Source organism: Cydia fagiglandana, chromosome 3, assembly GCF_963556715.1.
Source record: "Cydia fagiglandana chromosome 3, ilCydFagi1.1, whole genome shotgun sequence".
Lineage (NCBI taxonomy): Eukaryota > Metazoa > Arthropoda > Insecta > Lepidoptera > Tortricidae > Cydia > Cydia fagiglandana.
In genome coordinates this window covers 23,277,923-23,297,461 of record NC_085934.1, presented here as the reverse complement: position 1 = coordinate 23,297,461, position 19,539 = coordinate 23,277,923, and the positions used below count along the sequence as shown (strand labels likewise).

At 38.7% G+C, this 19,539-nt stretch overlaps 1 protein-coding gene across 5 annotated transcripts in view; it reads right to left on the bottom strand.

Annotated features, from left to right (window-relative positions):
* The window catches only part of LOC134680395 (solute carrier family 12 member 6), a 524,938-nt gene that overhangs the window by 99,541 nt on the left and 405,858 nt on the right, over positions 1-19,539 (bottom strand). The window contains exons 1-2 of one of the 5 annotated variants that reach the window (XM_063539521.1): positions 9,416-9,596; positions 3,115-3,302 (exon numbers count right to left, since the gene is read on the bottom strand). The exons of the other annotated variants lie outside the window; for them this stretch is intronic. Coding sequence (XP_063395591.1) covers positions 3,115-3,196 — 82 coding nt within the window. The 5' untranslated portion in view covers positions 3,197-3,302; positions 9,416-9,596. Of the gene's footprint in view, positions 1-3,114; positions 3,303-9,415; positions 9,597-19,539 lie in introns of those variants that run through there. 5 annotated transcript variants of the gene reach the window in all.

The window sequence follows — 19,539 nt, the reverse complement described above, 5'->3', positions numbered from 1 at the left end:
GCATAACAAAAACATTTCCCTACCTTCCTCATCAAGCAAAAACAACATTAACCGAAGAGATTACAGTAAACATAATTCCGAGCCTTGTAAACTGTGACCACAGACTCCACAGCAAGACGAAGTAAAAAGCCGAAACTCCATCCCCACAAAGACCTTTGAGACACAAAGGATATTAGTTTAATCTCGGCGCCCATCTCTACGGCAAAACGGTTTTGTCCGAATATTGTTACAAGGCGGTAGGTATGAGCCGAGGTGTATTAGCAATGGGTCAAGTATCTACAGTTTACGTTACGTTACAACCCGATTCAAATCTATAAGAAATAAGGCGTGGGATTGATTAAGACGTTCAAGTTTAAATCGGTGGTTCAAATGTATTCCCTGAATTTTTTGTTATTTATTTACTTGCTGAATATATATAATATTAATATTGAAATAGTAGAAATAATCCATGCCAAACTAAGGGGCATATTTAGATACTACTAATTGACTGAATACCATTGCATGATTCGGTCGCCTTGCCCTTTCATATTTAGGCCGATATAATGGCCTTGAACGTCCTTCATCACTATTGTCTAATCAGCACACAAGTGTGCTCACTAATACACCTTATCCTCTTACAATAAGGGTGGAGAAAGATCAGTTATCGAGTATAGTGCCATCACGTTGCGGCTAAGCCGATCGGCGGCTTCCTTCGCGGGAAGCCGCACAAATGACAACTTGCTCGGTTTATTTCCGTGTTTCCTTCGACGTTACATTGACAGGTTAAGGTCGTTTTCGGGCTGTTACATGTTATTGGGAAACAGTGACGAAAGGGTCGATGTAGGTCAAAAGCTTGTATGCCCTGTTAGGTCTTCCTAGACTTACCTAAACCTCCTGGGGCTCCTGGTCAATTCTAATTTGACCATTTATTATTATTTTGAACTGGTTTTGATTGGTACGAACTTGACGATCTTGGTGATTTGCACGCATCCCCCGACTTTCACTTCATTTCGCATGGCAAGTCTGAATCAGTATATAATAATTAAATATGTTCCCTTGCTTGAGAGGCACATTTATACTGGGAACATGGTAAGGTACTTATTGGGAATATTTTCGTAAAGAGTAACGCGAGGCACCAGGCCCCAATTTCACATCGGTGACAGATGCGACGAATTGTAAAATCACTGTTGCTGACGTCACAGGCATCCATGGGCTACGATTACCACTTACCATCGGGCGGACCGTATTCCTGTTTGCCACCATCATTGTATTATTTAAAAAAAAAATTATTATATCGGAAATAAACAGATATTTCTCCTGCGAAGTTTCTGACAATTGTCAAAGATTTAGAAGAATTGTAGGTAATTCTTGACAGGTACCTAATGAGTTATATGTCGGAATTTCGTGACAATTGTAGTGTTTCTTATGACAATTGTCATAAACTTAGCAAGAGAAATATCTGTTTTTTTCCGATATAAAGTTTTTTTAAATAATACAATGATGGTGGCAAACAGGAATACGGCCCGCCCGATGGTAAGCGGTAACCGTAGCCCATGGATGCATGTGACGTCAGCAACAGTGATTTTACAATTCGTCGCACCTGTCACGTTGGTGAAACAGGGGCCAGGTTATTGCATGTTCCTTTTATGAATGACGCAAAATTAAGTGTAAAGTTTTCTATCATGGATATGTAGATTATGACCACGCTAACATTGCACAAACTTGGCAGTAAGAATGCTTACGTCATATTCACAGCACTTGGCGTGAAAACATAGCGTGGTCCGATTTTATGTGTTAAGTACCTTTTATTTCTAAATATGATTAAGATAAAACCAGCAGCACAATATCAATCCTGTAAGAACTTACTTTAAATATGATTTTGATTTATCACACTTTCACTACTTTTTTCAAGTCTAAAGTGATTAATTAAAAAGTATGTTTATGAGTTAATAATATTTTCTTTTGTATGAGGGTTTAAAAAAATCTTATAACTTTATTTAAGTATTTGAAGTACTTACCTAGCAAGTTTAATTAAAATCAAGAACCAACATCTTCAAGTAAACGGCTGGTCGATGTCCTGAATAAATAATTACTTTAATGCCTTTAGTAATTATCTCTCCATTCAATTTCAAGATGGTGTCCCATAAAAAGAGATTAACTTTTTAAACGACACCTACAATTATTAACTTAAGTAGTTTTAAACCTTTCCGAGACTATTAAGAGAAGTTCCGATATTCCAAAAAGCCAATTAGGGAGTTTTATATGAATGAAAAGATAAAGGAAAATGTTTCCAGCATATTATACCCGTGTTAACCTCGATGTCCGGAACCTGACATATTGAGACAGGCTCGCGAGAAAGGGTCCGAACAGATCTTTGTTGTGGGTGAAGCAAATTGGGAATATTTAAAATCAGCAAAATAAGGCGCAAAGAATTGATAATTATTGGCAGCAATTTATACTTACAGACTGACCAAGCTAGCTCTGCACATACTTATCATTAACAATGTTATCATAAACGGCATATTCCTATGAAAATATTACGTTACAAGTGGAAGTTTCACACTTTTGTCACTTCAAAGTCCGTGCGGAGTTAGTTTAGTTAGACGGACTCTAGAGAATTAGGGTAATTGAAAGTGTTAAATCAAAGTCCCTTAAAACGAAGTGCACGCCGGTTATTGGCTAAACTCGTTGCTGTCTTTTGTTATATTGTTTTGTTTTGTCTTATGCTTATGGTCAAATATTTGGTGAAATATCATTAAGTAATGGAAATTTCACGGAGAAAAGTATGCGATAAGTGGTAGCAAGTGCTGGTCACGTTCCGCAATTGTTGCGCCATTTGGGGTCCTAGCTAAATTGGTTGTTCAATACTTACGCTGTAGAATTTCCAATTTAGCATGAAGCCTAAATGGCATAACAATCCCGTCTGGTGACTGTACTTGAAAAAATCTACATTATACTTTATCCGGACTACTTATTAGGTGTTAAATAACTTATTTTCACTTGGGTCGGCTTGTTTACTGTACAGTGTATTTCTTGAGAGAACATAAACACAAAATACATGCAACAAGTTAAGCCAGCTCTTAACTTGTTGCATGTATTTTGAAGACAGCTCATAAAACAAAATGTACATTTTACCTTTCTTTCCCGGCGAACAGTTGCTCCTGTTGGAGGGCGACTTGGCCTCCGCGGCCGCCATCTTCTCCTTCTCCGACGCCATGTTGCGGCACGAACCGAACTCGCCCGAAGCTGCCCGAAGCCTCCCGAACTACGCCCGCTCGGCCATTACTGCCCGACAACGCGACCGAACCGAGGGCCCGCGAAAACTGAATCGATAATGAACGATGAGTGACTGACTAATTATTATATTGGCAAATAGCCAATGTGTGCTAAAAGTCACCTAAATACACGCGGATATGTTATCGTGAGGCCGATTCTGAGTAAACTTTTTCTTTCGCCAGATGACAACCAAAACTCAGTAATTACCTACTATCACAATTTTGAGCTATTGTTAACCGTACATAGTGTAGTAACAAAACAAAGTAGATTTTTGTTTAATTATTTTTATGCTATTAGTATTTGTTCTTGTGTATGTGTGTGTTGTTGGGTGTACCTACAGTTTAATGAACGACTTCGTCAAGCTTGTACTCGTAACGTAACGAAAGAAGATGATCAAAACCGTGCGAAATATTAAATCAGAATCAACTTCCGTGTTTTGTTTTTATTGTCACAAGGTGTCTTTGTGATAGTGATTAGATGCTGACTAAAGTTCTGAGAATGTTTGAGGTTTTACTTAAGTGTTTGTGGTGCGTGGAATATTAATTAAATATGTTTGCTTATTAAATAGTAAAATAAGTAAAAGGCCAAGGTTCTGATATTTGAGCAGTTATCATAATCTTATTGTACGCTACTCCCAGTGTTCTGCTAAAATTATTGATTTTAACGCTTTTATGATGACGATGGAGATTAAAAAACATCGTTTACTTTAAGTCTGCTTTTTTAATTTAGTTAGGTACCTACATAGCATATACAATTTTATTAGTATAGTTAGCTTAATTATGAATCTCGTACTCATAAAGTTAAACGCTAAGCTGAAGGTACCTAAGTAATAAAACCATCTTGGCTTGTTTTCTACCAGGCTAGTAATTATTTCGCAACGTGACTTGAACTCCTAACTATGAGCAAATAAATACGTCGCCCAACAGGCCACAACTAATTAGTGTTAAATGTTAAGTTAACAGTTACGAGCCTACAAATAACAAGTCTCTAGAGATATTACAATAATGTGCATAAAACTGTTTTATAAAAAAAGGCTGGTTAGTAGTGGTTAGACTACCGACCACACAGAACATATTAAAGAGGTTATTCTTATTTCTGTGACCTACCACGTCCAATCGAGCGACATTTACAAGACTACTATGTAAATTTTGATTCTGAGTTCAAGACCTCTTAAGGCTATATAATTATGTAGAGGCTCTTTATAATTACATAGATGTCGGAAGGTATTGAAGCTTTTATAATTCTAGCATGAAAATAATAACAAGAAAAGCTACCAGTTCACTGTAGCAGTAATAGTATCAAAGACATGAAAATATGAATACATTCTCATTAACAAGTCAAGTCATTCTTATTCTCATTAAATAAGTGTTTAGTTTTAAGTTTATAAAATACATAGGTATGTATGTTAGTCTGTAAGGTATTTGTAATATGGGCCTTGTTGCCTGATTTAAATTTATAAATAAATAAATTAACATAACTGTTGTGTTAATGAGAATGTAATTCATATCATATCTGTTATAGTTCTTAAGGGATGTATTTTCTACTGGTCTATTTTTCATTTTGAAATAGTTCCATGGTGGCCCAGCGTTCCATTAAATACCGACTGTACCTACATCAGATCGTTGCCAGAACGTGAATTGAAAAAGTTTCCACTTTATTGCAACACTCGTTATACCATTTATTCTCGGTGACCCTATTCGAGTGTTATTCATCTCGTGCCAAGATGGCGGGCCTGTGGGAAGTCTTGGTCGAATACGACCAATACCTCTGACAAATGTTGTTGACAAAATTAGATCCAATCGTGGACTTGTAATAGAGGGCTAGAAAAGTTTAGTTATAAATATGTTTTGATTGGTAAATTTAGTAGTTGATGAAGTAACGAAAAGTGTAAGTACAAACAGCAACACTCTTAACTGATTCTTATGCCATTTGTAATAAGGTTTACGAACTGTCAGTTAACAGTGTGGGCGATGGTACAGTCGACGTCAAAGATATGTTTAACTTTTCACCTTAATACAAAAGTGTACCTTAACATATCTTTGACGTCAGGTCATGACCTTAACACAATCTTTGACATCTCTAATTTCAAGGCTTCATTAATATAAGGTCCGTCAAAAAACAAGTACAAAGGCTTCTTGAATACAAGTCCTAAACTACATAAAGTTGAGTACAAGTCACGCCAAGTTTCCATTGTCACGACACGGTCACGACGCCGCGCCGTGACACACGTCACAACTTCCCTCGGCTACCGAAAACACAAGTTTCTTTATCGCGTTACGGACTTATCAATCACAACTTTAATTTGATCATGACTTGCCATTTGGCAACATTCTGAATACTTGTGCCGCGAGCAAAATGAATTTAGGCGGGTGTCGTCTACAATATGCGATTTTGTACATGATTTTATTTAGGGATAGTACCTCTACTACCTATAGACCCGGTTTTAAATGTGTTTTAATGTACATACTTTTTATGTATTTACAAAAAAAGAATCCTTTATTTTTTACATTCAAAGTTTGGACTGACTTTGCAGTGGCAATGCATACCTACATAAGAAAATAACACAAAATTTGCATTTGATTACTTTGCCTCACATGTGAATAAAATGCAACTTTGCTATCAGTTTTTGAAGTGCAAAGTAAGCCTTTCCGAGCTATTGTGGTGAAAAAGTTCTTTACGTGTTGTTTTAAATTGCAAATTAAAAACTCTTTCTAAAATGTTGTATGTATTCCTTAACTTAATGAAAGCAAAATAATGTAAATGATCGTACATGGTTTATAATTGTTACATGGTTTATAGGACCGTTAATAGCGAAAGAAAATACTTTAATGAGAGTCAGTATCAGTATACCTAGCCGAATAAAACTCCAAATTGTACTGCGATACCTTGCTACTGGCGATTGTTTTGGAACTCTGGGATATTTATACAGAGTACCTTTCTAGAGGTACTCACTTGTTTTAATACCATATATCATACTTGGTTCGTTCTACTTGAACACCATTTTATTGTTTTTACGTTATCTTTGTCTAGATAGTAGGTAGTATACCCATAGGATTCAAGAAAAATATGCAAAATCCGAATGAACGTTCATTTCTGTGTTCACACTGTTCATTTTTGTTCATTCGAAGTGCGAGTGAAAGATGCCGAATGAAAATATCCAAAATTGTTGGATTCTTTCACTAATGAATTCATTTTTCATTTTTGGTTCATTTTTTGTTCAGACGTGTCACTTTGAGTGAAAGATGAATAATGAAACTAGAAAATGAACAAGAAATAAACCGTCTGATCTAGAATAAAACGGATGTTTTGCTATTTGGCTACGGAACCCTAACAACGAAGTACTTAGGGCCCCCCCACATCTGGCGTCTTTCGAGCGTCGGCGTCTGTCGGCGTCGGTCCAGCGCTATGGAAAATGACGTCGGCCATAGAATTGTAGACGCCGACGCTCGAAAGACGCCAGATGTGGGGGGGCCCTTACGAGAATAGTGTAAGGTCAATGTGGCTAATTCCGTCATAGGAGCTATTCCGTCCACTAGTGTTTCTCTCGAGCAACAAACAATATTGATACCTAATTTCGTTGACAAAGCAGCAATTGTTTCAGCAATCAAAAGTAATCGGTTTTTAGGTTTCCGTAGTCAAATGGCAAAAAACGAAACCGTTATGGATAGAGAACTAAAACCCTCAGAACTGAAACTCAATTTTTTTTTTCATCAAACTCATACGTGTGGGGTATATGGATGAGTCTTCAAAAAAGATACCTATTGAGGTTTCTAATATCACTTTTTTTTCTAAACTGAATAGTTTGCGCGAGAGACACTTCCAAAGTGGTAAAATGTGTGCCCCCCTCCTCTGTAACTTATAAAATAAGAGAATTAAAAAAACTACAACTAAAAAAAGTATATGATGTACATTACCATGCAAACTTCCACCGAAAATTGTTTTATACGAGATCTAGTAAGTAGTTTACGTCATAAATCGTAAACCGCAATTTCATTATGTTACTTGCTACTTCGGAACCCTTCTCGGGCGAGTCCGACTCGCACTTGGCCGCTTTTTTTTCATACGATTGAAAATTAAAGAAATATACGCTCATGGACAGAATATAGCGGCGTCTATGAAGGAATTACCCAAATTGACCTTATATCATTTATTTCAGTTTATAATTAGTAAAATAAGTGTATTTTTTTACTCAAAATCAACCAAGTTTTACCTGGGCGTCGATTTCGCCGCGTCACTCTGGAGGACATTGAATATATACTCGTAGCAGACACCCGCAAGTTTTATTATAAGTACCTAAATACCTATGTCATAATATATTCTTTCGTGTCTTATTATCTCTCCCTTATCAGCCCTTACTCGTGTATTCTTGTGTCATGGCATTTCAAGGACACGCTTGAATGTATGAAAATTGTATGTGATTTGATTACGGACGTTGACTTTCATTTCGTTTGTGTCTGAGATGAAATGATAAATACGCTGAAACCTACAGGATGGAGACTAAAAAAGGCATAGTTTTTATGCCGTATATTATATATTGTTAGAAAGCATCAGTATAAATCTTGTAGTTTAGGAAGACGCCATTTAATTCGAATGGTAATGGTAAAATTAAGAATCCTACAAAAAAATTGCAAGACCGAAGTGATCCCATAAGTGTCCGCGACCAAAGTTTTGTGCGGTACACTAAAATGACTACATTTCGATTAGTAGGTATACAACTTTATGACGTTGGTCTCTTTCCACGGTAGCTATGACGTGTGATGTAATTTTCAAATTGTTTTATTAGGTTTGTTTCAATTTAATATTAATTTTGAATATCGTACACTTATCGAATACCGATCAGCGTAGCGTACCGGGGCGTGCAGCGGAGCGTTATGCAAGCTGCCTCAAGGCAAACTATACAAGACACTTGGGAGCTTGACATGTTGCACGCCACACCGAACGCTCCGCTCGACTCTCGCCACTGATACCCTACCCTAACACGGCCCGGTTGGCGAGCAAGCGACGGCGGGTGAAAACGCCCGGTGTCGAGCCGGCGGGCTTTTGTCTCTGCCACTTGGACCGAACCGGGGCGCATATCTATTGAAATGACAGCTGACAGGCTTACGTCGATTATGTCGTGCCTGGATAAAACAAGCTTATATTGACAGTTTGGCATAAAATGATGGATATCCCATAAGACTAACCCAAGTGAAAATGTTCCCATATTGGGGGTAATCTGAGAGTTTACTTTTTAGTGGCAATACATAGAGTAACTTATATAGTTACTCTCTTTACAAGGCTTTTATATTTCTCTTATAGTAGATAAATGTGATTGTACCTAATATGACAGCTCTAGCGATAGGTAATGTTCATGATGTTCATATCGTTCATGTACCTATATGTGACGTCCCACGGGTAAAGGTAACTTATGGCGGTTGGCGCTTACGCTATTATTAACGCCGCTCCAATATTACTGCGGCGCTATGCGACTTAAGCGCCAGCCGCCACCTTTTACCGTGAAACGTCACATATAATGACACAATATAATTATAAAGTTAAATAATTATATTAAGGTTTTATTGTATGTGTTGAATATGTTAGGGAAAAACTTGTGGTACTTTATGTGTATACAATATTGTATATCTCATATTAAGAGTATCATATGTTATTCTGTATATTTGTCATATCTTTTCTTTATGTACTACAGAAATCCTGCTAGTATGCTATACTTATGCTATGCTATAGTAATAAACTGTATCGCAATGCCATGTATTGTTTTGATAGGTGTTTTACTCAGTATCTTCAAATGTTCGCGCCAAAAGCAAGTCATATATTTAATAAAAAACTTTAATGTTTGTAGTACAAATATTATTCTACGAATTAGGGCTTTTATCATAGTAATAAGGGTTTCAAATGCAACGATTTCGTCCAAAACATTGGCACATTCAGAATAACTGTCAATTAACTAGTATTACTAGCGCTACACCTGTCTATATCCGAATGAAAGAGATGTAACTTAACTACAGGTATATCTAACGTGTAAAGTGTATTCTGTCATATGGAACTACTATAAGATGAAGCTACAAGGTTGACTACAATGACAATGTGAATGGCTGATGAGCACGTCTCACGTGATCCGTCAACTGGAGATCATACCGTCACAGTTGTACACAACACTGACCAGTAACACGCGTTATGTAAGCACGAGGGCTGCCGGGCTGCGACGGCGGCGCGAGTTCGCCAGGGCGCGCTGCCCGGGATCGATTCGGGCGGCTCGCGGCACGGGAGTGCAGCTCCGGGCCGGAGGCTGCGCCCCGCACAGCCTCCCCGACCCCCGCCCGCCACGCATGCGCCAACTTCAACCTCCCAACCACCACTGTAACCGTAACTAAGCTACTCACGATTGTAACCAGCTCCAAGACCAAGATACACCAGTTATACAGTAACAAATGTCTGGTGAATGTGTCGCCGCGCCGCCGCGCGCGAGACATTTCAATCCCGCACATCACTATCTCAATTTCGTTTTCTCGGTTCCTAGAATGGCATACGCGCTAATTTTAACTGGAAGTTATAAATATAGGTTTCCGTTACGGGAACGGATATTTTAAGGGTAACTTTACGGTCTTGAAAAAATTTACTACATCACCATTGGCCTTTACGTCTATTGCAGACGATTTATGGTGTAACATACATTACACCGCCTGGGACGGAATTAAGGAAACGCAGGGATGCCCAGCACCTGCATTACCCTCTCGGCTTCACTGTCTTATGCCACAGGAACACGCATTTACTACATACGGGGGCTATTACCTACTTATATATGAAATTGGCGATATATATAAGTAATCAGCTGTTCCTTATAAATTCGATTAGCTATGCAAATCCTCAATATTTCTTTTTTTACTGTACCCGTATATTCCGCATTACTTGCTAGTGGAAAGAAAAGTACCGTCAGCGATAAAAGCTTGTACTTAAAATGAAATTTTTGCAAAAAACTTATTTATGATAAAGGAGGCAAACGAGCAGACGATTCGCCAGATGGTAAGCAATTACTCGTTCAGGTGTCCCGCAACACAAGAGGCGTTGCCAGCATTTAAGATGGGAGTACACTGTTTTCTTGAAGGTTCGAAGGTCTTACCGGTCCGTATTCACATGAAACAGTTCCGAGGCAGTAACTTCGTGCCCTGTCACAGTGACAATCAATATAAAGGTAATGTCCGACAGAAACGACACGAACGACAAGATACGCCATCGCCTCCTAGCATTCTCCAGGCATTTTACTACAGCTCACTTGGGGGGCATGGGGTTTGCTCGACAACCTGCGTACCGGTACCGTACCTACGTGAGCCAATTCTTGGGATTTTCTCTCTAGATCTATAACTATTGGTCACAGTTAAGCTATAATCATTCATAATTCAGAATTCATAATAATTTATAAACTGAAATAAATGTCATATACTAAGAAAAAGTGACCAAGGCCTCCAGTGCCCCAGGCTGGAATCGAACCAGCGTCCTCTGCTATCGCGGCAGGTGCCTGTGCTATTCGGCCACCGGGCCACAGCGGCATAGGTCGAATTTTTCCAAGTATATGCACTTCTTACTGAAGGCTTATGGCGCCCCTATAATATATTTGCACAAAAAGGAGTTACAAAAGTTGGTATATTATATTAGTAAGAAAGTCCATCCTCTTAGCCGTCCTTGCACAGCATGCAAATCTTACAAACTAGCCTAAATATAAATCAGTATAGTCGCCATGGCATCGCCGAGGCGAGAATTTACCTGCGGTTTTTAGTCGTAGGGATATTCAACGCTCCCCGGATCACCGCTTCGGTGCGGTACAACCTTTAGTTTGATATTTATAACCAGCCGTAAATTCCCTTTACCTAAAGCGTGGTAACCTGACTTTCAACCCGAAGGTCGCGGGTTTAAAGCCCGGGTTGTACCAATGTGTTTTACGGAATTCATGTACGATAGGTATATCATTTGATACTTATTTACCAGCCGCTTTTCGGCGAAGGAAAACATCGTGAGGAAACCAGACTAATCTTAATACGGCCTTAGTTTCCCCTCTGTATTGAAAGGTTAGATATATATGGCAATCGCTTTCGTAAAAAATAGTACTTGTGTCAATTCTTGAGATTCGATTGCCTAGCGGACTTCACGCTCCCCAAGTGAGCTGTGGCATAATGTCTGGAGAACATCCATAGGCTATGGTGACCGCTTACCATCAGGCAGACCCTTTGCTTGTTTGTTTGTATACCGGCAACCACGACTTTGATATTGCAATATTCGCCAACGTCTGCGTAGCTTACTTTCTATACATCTCGCTCGCACTAATATGCCTGTACGAGCGAGATGAACAGAAAGTCAGTTACGCACACGCTAGCGAATATGTAAGTGCCAAGTCAGTGTCAAGCTCGTGGTAGCGTTTGGCAAGCGATGGGAACTGCTGGCCCTTGTCGACTCGAATCAAGGGCAACGGTGTATTTTGATTCAAACCAGCGAAGTAAACAGAAAACGGAATACTGAAAATAGGGTCAAATTTATGAGGCACGAGGAGAGACCGGACTTTAACAAATATATATTATTTTACTATATTACGTACGTTACGTTACGTAGAAGGAGAGAAAAGGTGCTATAAACTTGAATAAGCATTAAGCATCCGTTTAGATTCATAATTGATAGCGAGAGCTTTAAGTAATGAGTATCTATTATCTGCTCAGTTGCCTCGCTGCGGTTACTGCGGGAGGGGCGCGGGGGTGAGGCATCGGTGAATATCAGCAGGGACACAATGATACGTGTAAAGTACTATGTATAGCAATACAGACCATCCTATTCTACAGTGAATATAATCAGGCGTTACTTTGCGGAAATCCATATTAATTAAAACCAAAATATTACTTTGCTAATCTGTGAAAAGATAACCCATGTATGATGCATTAATTGCATGTAAAAATACGCAAGTAAGTACTTTAGCACTGATTGACTATCACGTTTATCTTTTTGCGGATTAGAAAAGTAATATTTTGGTTTGAATCCTATTCTACTTCGAACCCTTGAATGCAGAAGTGCAAAATGATTTGACACATTTATAAAATCCTTTTTTTTAATATTATATATATATTTTTTTTTTAAACGGAATGTTTTTGGAAATAATAATAGAACAGAAAAACAATTATCGTATGATTTTGTTATGTTCAAGGACTCGATCGCTTTTCAGCATAACTTTGCGGCCGATTCGCTATTCTCCCATCGAACAGTAATAAAATCGTAAAAGCCATAAAACACCAAAATGAATTCTTGGAACACGCCATCGCCGACGGCTTTTATGATCGATTTAACAGCTCTCGTGATGTAACAGGCTGTCGTTAATGTATACCTAAGATAATGGGCAGATGAAGCATTTCAAGAGTTTACGTGTAAGAACCGATTGTATGATGGATACATAATCTGGTTAAAACTCCGGCATCTACACCAACATTCAATATTCATTTATTCATAATCATTCACTCATTCATCGACAATCATTAATTCATAGACAATCAAAGAATAAATTCTTGTTATAATTGGCTTGTTTGCGTCTACACCACAATAGGTATGGTCTCAGCAATGTAGATTAAATTTGTGGATTTAAAAGTGGATTAAATTTTTCATCCACACCACATAATTTAATAAAAAAAAAATCAAATAGTAGAAAAAGCGCCTGGACAAGGTATAATTTCGCGAAGCCGCGGGTCGCATCGCAGTACCGTTGCCATATGAAAAATTAGAATATCCTGATGAAAGTGCGACTTCAAAAAACCTGACATTTCTCGGAGGGTCATTTCTGCAAATCCCACCACCAGGGTATCTTTAATGAGGCCTCCATAACTCGAAGTTTTACGAAGTCTGCTGTAGCCACCAACCACCGTTATGGTGTAGCTGCTGCTCCAAAAGTTAGTTAATGGTTCTAAAAACCCTGACAATTGCGAAATGACAAAAGTCGAAAAACGACCTGATAGGGAAAATCCTGACGTATTGGTACCCTACATACCGTGGGGTTATTGTACAATATATACATACTTACTGCTAGCATCTCTCCAAAGCTTTGAACGATCTTACCTTAAAGAGAGCCTTGTAGAGACCTGTGTCCAAATATGAACGTAGGCACTCGTTGCCTCTATCCTGAGCGGTTTGATCCATTTTGTTCTTACCTGAGGACAAAGAATAAATGAATTAATAAAGGGTTCGTTTTAAATAAGATACCTATGGTAAAATGGACCATAGCTTTTTTAAACCTTAGTTGCACATGCCAGGTAAATATGTAGTGTATACTAAACTAATTATTGTATTATGTGGTCAACACAAAAATTACAAAAACTACGGTTGTTCCACATAAACTTTTCCATAAACCCTCTAGATGATGCGTTCAAAAATCGCAAATAACGAGCAGCATAAAAATAAGCTGGTCGAGCCGATCGCTCTTATGAATAAGCCAGACGTAGATAGGATCCCGGCGGGAGCCGTGCCAGCCACGGCCAGCCGGCACGGTGCAAATAATAAAAATTCGCGATACCCGGCCTGGGGAATTGCCAGTAAATTACGAAGGGACTCCAAGGACCTGGCTTTGCGAGGATGACACTACTTTACTTAATATACTGTCTACTTGAAGTAATGTCAACATCAGGGGTTGGGGATGACTTTACTTACGGTTTGAAGTTAGAATGTGACAGCGGATTCGGAGGTTGAGGAAGTAGGGTTGTATAGGCGGCCGGGCTTAACGCGAACATCGACTTCAAACATATCAGTTGGTAACGCATAGACTTAAAATGGATAATATTTTATTTCATCCTTTTTGAAGTCGGTTTTCTTTTTTTTGTAAAAAGTTTTTATTTTTCCATTTTTAGTTTTAACGCATTGTTAAGAGCGCGACGCGTGAATGAAAAATAACATCATGATTAATACTAAATTCGTGTATCTACTTTAATAAATATGTAATCAGGAATTTTCTCGAGTCCGTCTGGGAAATTACAATTCCTGTCACTACACTAAATCCATCCTCCGCCCCGCCACTGACCCAATCTCTCAACCCCCCCGATCACTCTACCTCACAGCGTATCAACTCCTGATCCATGTACCCCTCGGCCCTGAACCAGCAGCCCTACAACCACCATTACCCGACCCCTTTATCCCCGACCCCTTAACTCCTAACCCTAACCCCCGATCAGTAGCCTTACCAGCTTTCCAAGAGTTTGACATTGATTTATTCGCTAGCGTGTGTGTAACTTACTTTCTTTGCATCTCGCTCGTATTGGCATATTAGTGCGAGCGAGATGCATAAAAAGTTAGTTACGAAGACGTTAGCGTCGGTAACTTAGCGAATATGTCAATGTCAAACTCGTGGTAAGGCTACACTTGCACTACATCAAATTGGCGGTGTTCGGAAGCAAATGCTTGAGTTACTTTAGAAAACACCGAAATCACTTTACACGTGCCTTTAAAAACTGAGGAGTTCCCTCAGTTCCTCATGGATTCCATCATCAGACCAGAACCAAAAATAATACGAAAACACCTAGGAGGCAACTCCTTCCAAACAAAAAAAGAATTACTCAATTCGGATCACAGGTGCCGGAGTAATCGCTGAACATACTACATTTAAAAAATCATCATTATTATCATCAAAACAATCATCATCATCAGGTCTACTTCATCAAAGTGGTGGTTTTCGGGAGAAAATGCTCGAGTTGCTTAAGAAAACACCCAAATCACCATGCATGTGCCTTTAAAAATTGAGGAGTTCCCTCAATTCCTCATGGATCCCATCATCAGAACAGAACCAAATTAAAATGGGACCAACTCGGAGGTAGTTCCTTTCAAACAAAAAAAGAATTACTCAAATCGGACTACGGATGTCGGAGTAATCGGTGAACGTACTACATTTAAAAAATCATCATCATTATCATCAAAACAATCATCATCATCAGGTCTACTTCATCAAAGTGGTGGTTTTCGGGAGAAAATGCTCGAGTTGCTTAAGAAAACACTCAAATCACCATGCATGTGCCTTTAAAATTTGAGGAGTTCCCTCAATTCTTCATGGATCCCATCATCAGAACAGAACCAAATTAAAATGGGACCAACTCGGAGGTAGCTCCTTTCGGTCAAAAAAAGAATTACTCAAATCGGACTACGGATGTCGGAGTAATCGGTGAACGTACATAGAAAAAAAAAAATAGCCACAACCGAATACAGAACCTCCTCCTTCTATGAAATGGAAGTCGGTTAAAAATGGAAATGTTGCTATCCGCCTTTTGAATATGCATTAGCGATAGAGAGTCATACTTATAATGAAAAGTCGATTCTAGTAGCTAAGCTTCGGTAGCTCGTTTGATTAAGAGCGATTGGTCCAGTATTCTAAAAGTGACAAGTTCTAATCTTGCCTAAAGCGGTGAATTTTTCCAGACCTCCTACAGACTATCTGATTGATAAACTGGTACTTTACTGCTCAACACAGGAGAAAAAGAACAGCACAAAATATACCAATAACCGAAAATAATATACTTAAGCAAGGATATGTCCCATAGATAAGCCGACGACCTCCGACATCATTACAGCCTCTAACCTACCCAATCGGTGACATTAATTGCTCCATTATTGCCCCAGAACTACTCATCTTGCCTGCTATTTGAGTCTCGTTTGATTCTGCCGTGTGATTGACGGGTCGCCTGTACGGCTACCATCGGTGTTGATTAAAGAATGGTCAAACAGGGGTTAAACGCGATTCAAGACAATTTTTTTTTATATAATTTAATTAAATACTCATTTAATCCAGGCGCAACCCATATTTGTTTAAGTAAACAGCCTTTCATATGTAATAGTCACATAAACTACTATTCCGTAACATGGCGTGTAGTGAAGATGACAATCGTACAGTCACCTGCAATAATATGTTACTCTTCGAAGGTCGCAAAAATATGTGACGGGCCCTTATGGCTCTACAAATATGATCGTGTCAGAGGTTTTCGTTGTGTAACATTTTATTGCAGGTGACTGTACGTCGAGAAACGCTAATAGTCGCGTGACTATTTCCATACATTATTTAAGTTTTGATTGGCGTTTTCTATCAACGATTGTCATCTTGATTAGGCTCTCGGTGGTAGTAGTAGCCAGCTGAAGCTGACGGTCGAAGGTTTTGTGAACATAGGCTGAATCGATACATATCCCTCGCCCGACGTGGTTAAGTGGGAAAATCTCGGGGTTTCTTATCGCACTGAAAACGGCTGCCATACAAACGTATTTGGTAAAGTTTGTAACATTATACGTGATAACCTGATCTGATGAATCTTCTGAATCTTAAAAAAACCGGCTAAGTATCGGTCGGATTTGTGCCAAGGGTTCCGTACTTTACATATTTTTTGTATTTTTTTTATATTACATCCGAATCACTCTTGAATGCACTTCTTATAGGTTTCCTGCACTTTATATAGAAAAATAACTATTTCGTATATTAAAAAAAACATTTATTTACGTTACATGTGCCCGATTGTGCTCAGTAGTTTTGGAGCAAATAGGCTGTAACAGATGGGCAGACAGACGCACGAGTGATAAGGTTCCGTTTTTTATTTTTGAGCTCCATCATCAACTATTTTTAAGTCGATAAAAAAGAAAAACCGAATAACGTTTGTAGTGGAAAGCTGGAGCGTTGAAATCGCAGTTTTTATCCGTTCGTAACTCGGTGGAATAAAGGCAATCGCTCCATTTTTCTCGCCTGGGGAAATTATGCCGAGCGCCTATCTTGTGCCGGCGCTCACGTGGAAACGTTCCCGTACAAGGTCAAATATATGTGGTTATAAATCATATATGTAAAACACTGTATTGTCGACAAAAATTCTATTGTTAACTATGGTACGGTATCATTGGTGGCTTAGCGGTAATGCGAGTGACTTTAAATCGAATATCGTACGTTCGAGCCCAGGTGTACATAAATTCCGTCAAGATGATGGAATTAAATACGATAAAAATACAAATACAAATAATTTATTATCATATGAGTTGTATATATGTGCAGAAAAATATCTATCAGACTCCAAACTAGGCTGAGCCTGTATCTTGGAAGTCTGCGAGAGCGATTGACGTTAAAGTACAAAAAAAAAATACAAAAAAATACAAAATTCTTTATTTCATTAAAAACCATTACATATTTTTACCAATGGCTGCATGAAAGTGCATGTTCAGATATTTTGAGCACCTTATCCGGTCCAATATATCTAACGGCGACTATTATACTAGCGCTCCATGAGCTAGTTAAGCCACAGTGTCGAACAAACATGGTGAAACAGTGATCATATGGTTGGCGTCTAGTCAACTGTATGGCTGGTTGACGCAACATTGGCGCAACTGGCCAGCGACGCAATTTTCCTTAGCGCTGACTAGACGTCGACACTCAAAAGACGCTAGTGTGGGGTGGACCTCTGGGTTCCCTGTTGACAGAACCCTAAAATGGAGGATAGCTACATATAATAAGAGGCGCCAGACATCCGTGAGCCCGCCATTGTTGTTTGTCCCGTTCTTTTGTTTTTCGTTTTACTTCGTTCGCTCCTGGCGACTTCATACATCCAGGACTTGTATACCATCGTTCATATTGTTAAGAAAATAGTGGAGGTCCGCTAGTCCATACAGACGTAGTCTTCATTGCCCTCTGGGCCTCTGGATGTTGTTATTATTGAAAAATATTTTTACACAATTTGATTGTAAATTTTTAACTATAACACTTTTCAAACTCGAAGGGTAAGGTGACATATCAATCAATCAATTTATTTAATTCAGACCATGTCCATAGTGTTAGTATACATTCCCTTAGTAGGGTTTACTCGGGTAATTCCGAATGTCGAAAACTGTCGGATAATTCCGAAAAGAGACTTTTATTATGATGGAATTAAGGGTGATTTTCATCTGAATTTCGGAATTATCCGACATTCAGTATTACCCGCATACACCTTATTATGTTAATTACTTAAACCTATACTAAAATTACAAAACAAATTATACTAAATCATAACAACTTAAGTATATACTAAGCCTCTGGAACCCATATGCACATCGTCCCAGTGCTTTCAGAAGGCGCAAGCAGGCGACTCTAACTAGGCGCAAGAGGCTGTTGAAACTGTCACGCACGTCGCGCACGCGACGCATCAATGAGGCAGTTCTATTGCGTATTATCGCACCGTAGCTGTCAGTGTGCGCCTCCGCGAACATACCGGACGTGCTGCAAAAACGAGGCAGTCCCAACAGCATCCTGAACCCGTTGTTGTACTGGACGCGCAGGGCATTGAAGGCTCTTTAAGTATAATTTGTCCACAGGCTGCACGTGTAAAGGGTCTGGCAAAACGCTTTAAATAGCGTTACTTTGACATTCCCTTTACACAGCGCAAACCTGCGAGACAACATATTATAACGCACTGCCAATGCCCTGCGCTCCCTCTCTATATCTACGTCATCGTGGAGACTATCGGTCACCCAGTGTCCTCTTCATATAATTTATAACCTAAAAACGCCAAATCTCGCAAAATTGTATTGAAATGACAGGTGTCATCCTACCCTTCGAGTTTGAAAAACATTATATGTTAATAAGTATAAGCTGTTAACATTTTGTTTGAGCTTTTCGCACCTAACTCACTCTCTTCTTTATACCGGGTGTGGCCTGTAATATGAGCAAAAAATTAAACTGTAGGCTGTACTCCTCATACTGACCAAGATTTGTTCAGCGACTTTTAAAAATAACTTGTGGTTTCATTTTTAATACACTTTAAAGTTTATTCTAAGACGCAATGTATTGCGAATTTTGTTATGTTTAAGGCGTGACAAGCAACGTCAATCACAATGATATGGCGTGGCAATGGCGTCCATTGAAGATAATATTTATTTTGTGTGAAAAATAGGGAGTCTAAATACTTCATAATTTTTAAAAGTTGTTGAACTAAAGTGTCACCGTTTGAGGAGTACAATGTATGTTTTAATTATTTGCTCGTGTTACAGGCCACACCCGGTATATAATAAATAAAATAAAATAAATAAATACGTATAAAATTAAACAAAGGGGCATAGCTGTAATTATTATAGATGGAATTGTGTGACTATATTTTGTATAATATCAATATCTTAAGAGGAAAATAGGTACTACACATTTGTCCTGTTTTTAAGCAACAATAAATTTCAACTTACCTACGAGCTCAGTCTTTAATAATTATTTTTTCCGTGTTTTGCTCCATTCGGTGGCATGTGAATATAGAATAGAAGACTACGTGAGTACCAAACGCCTAGCGACTA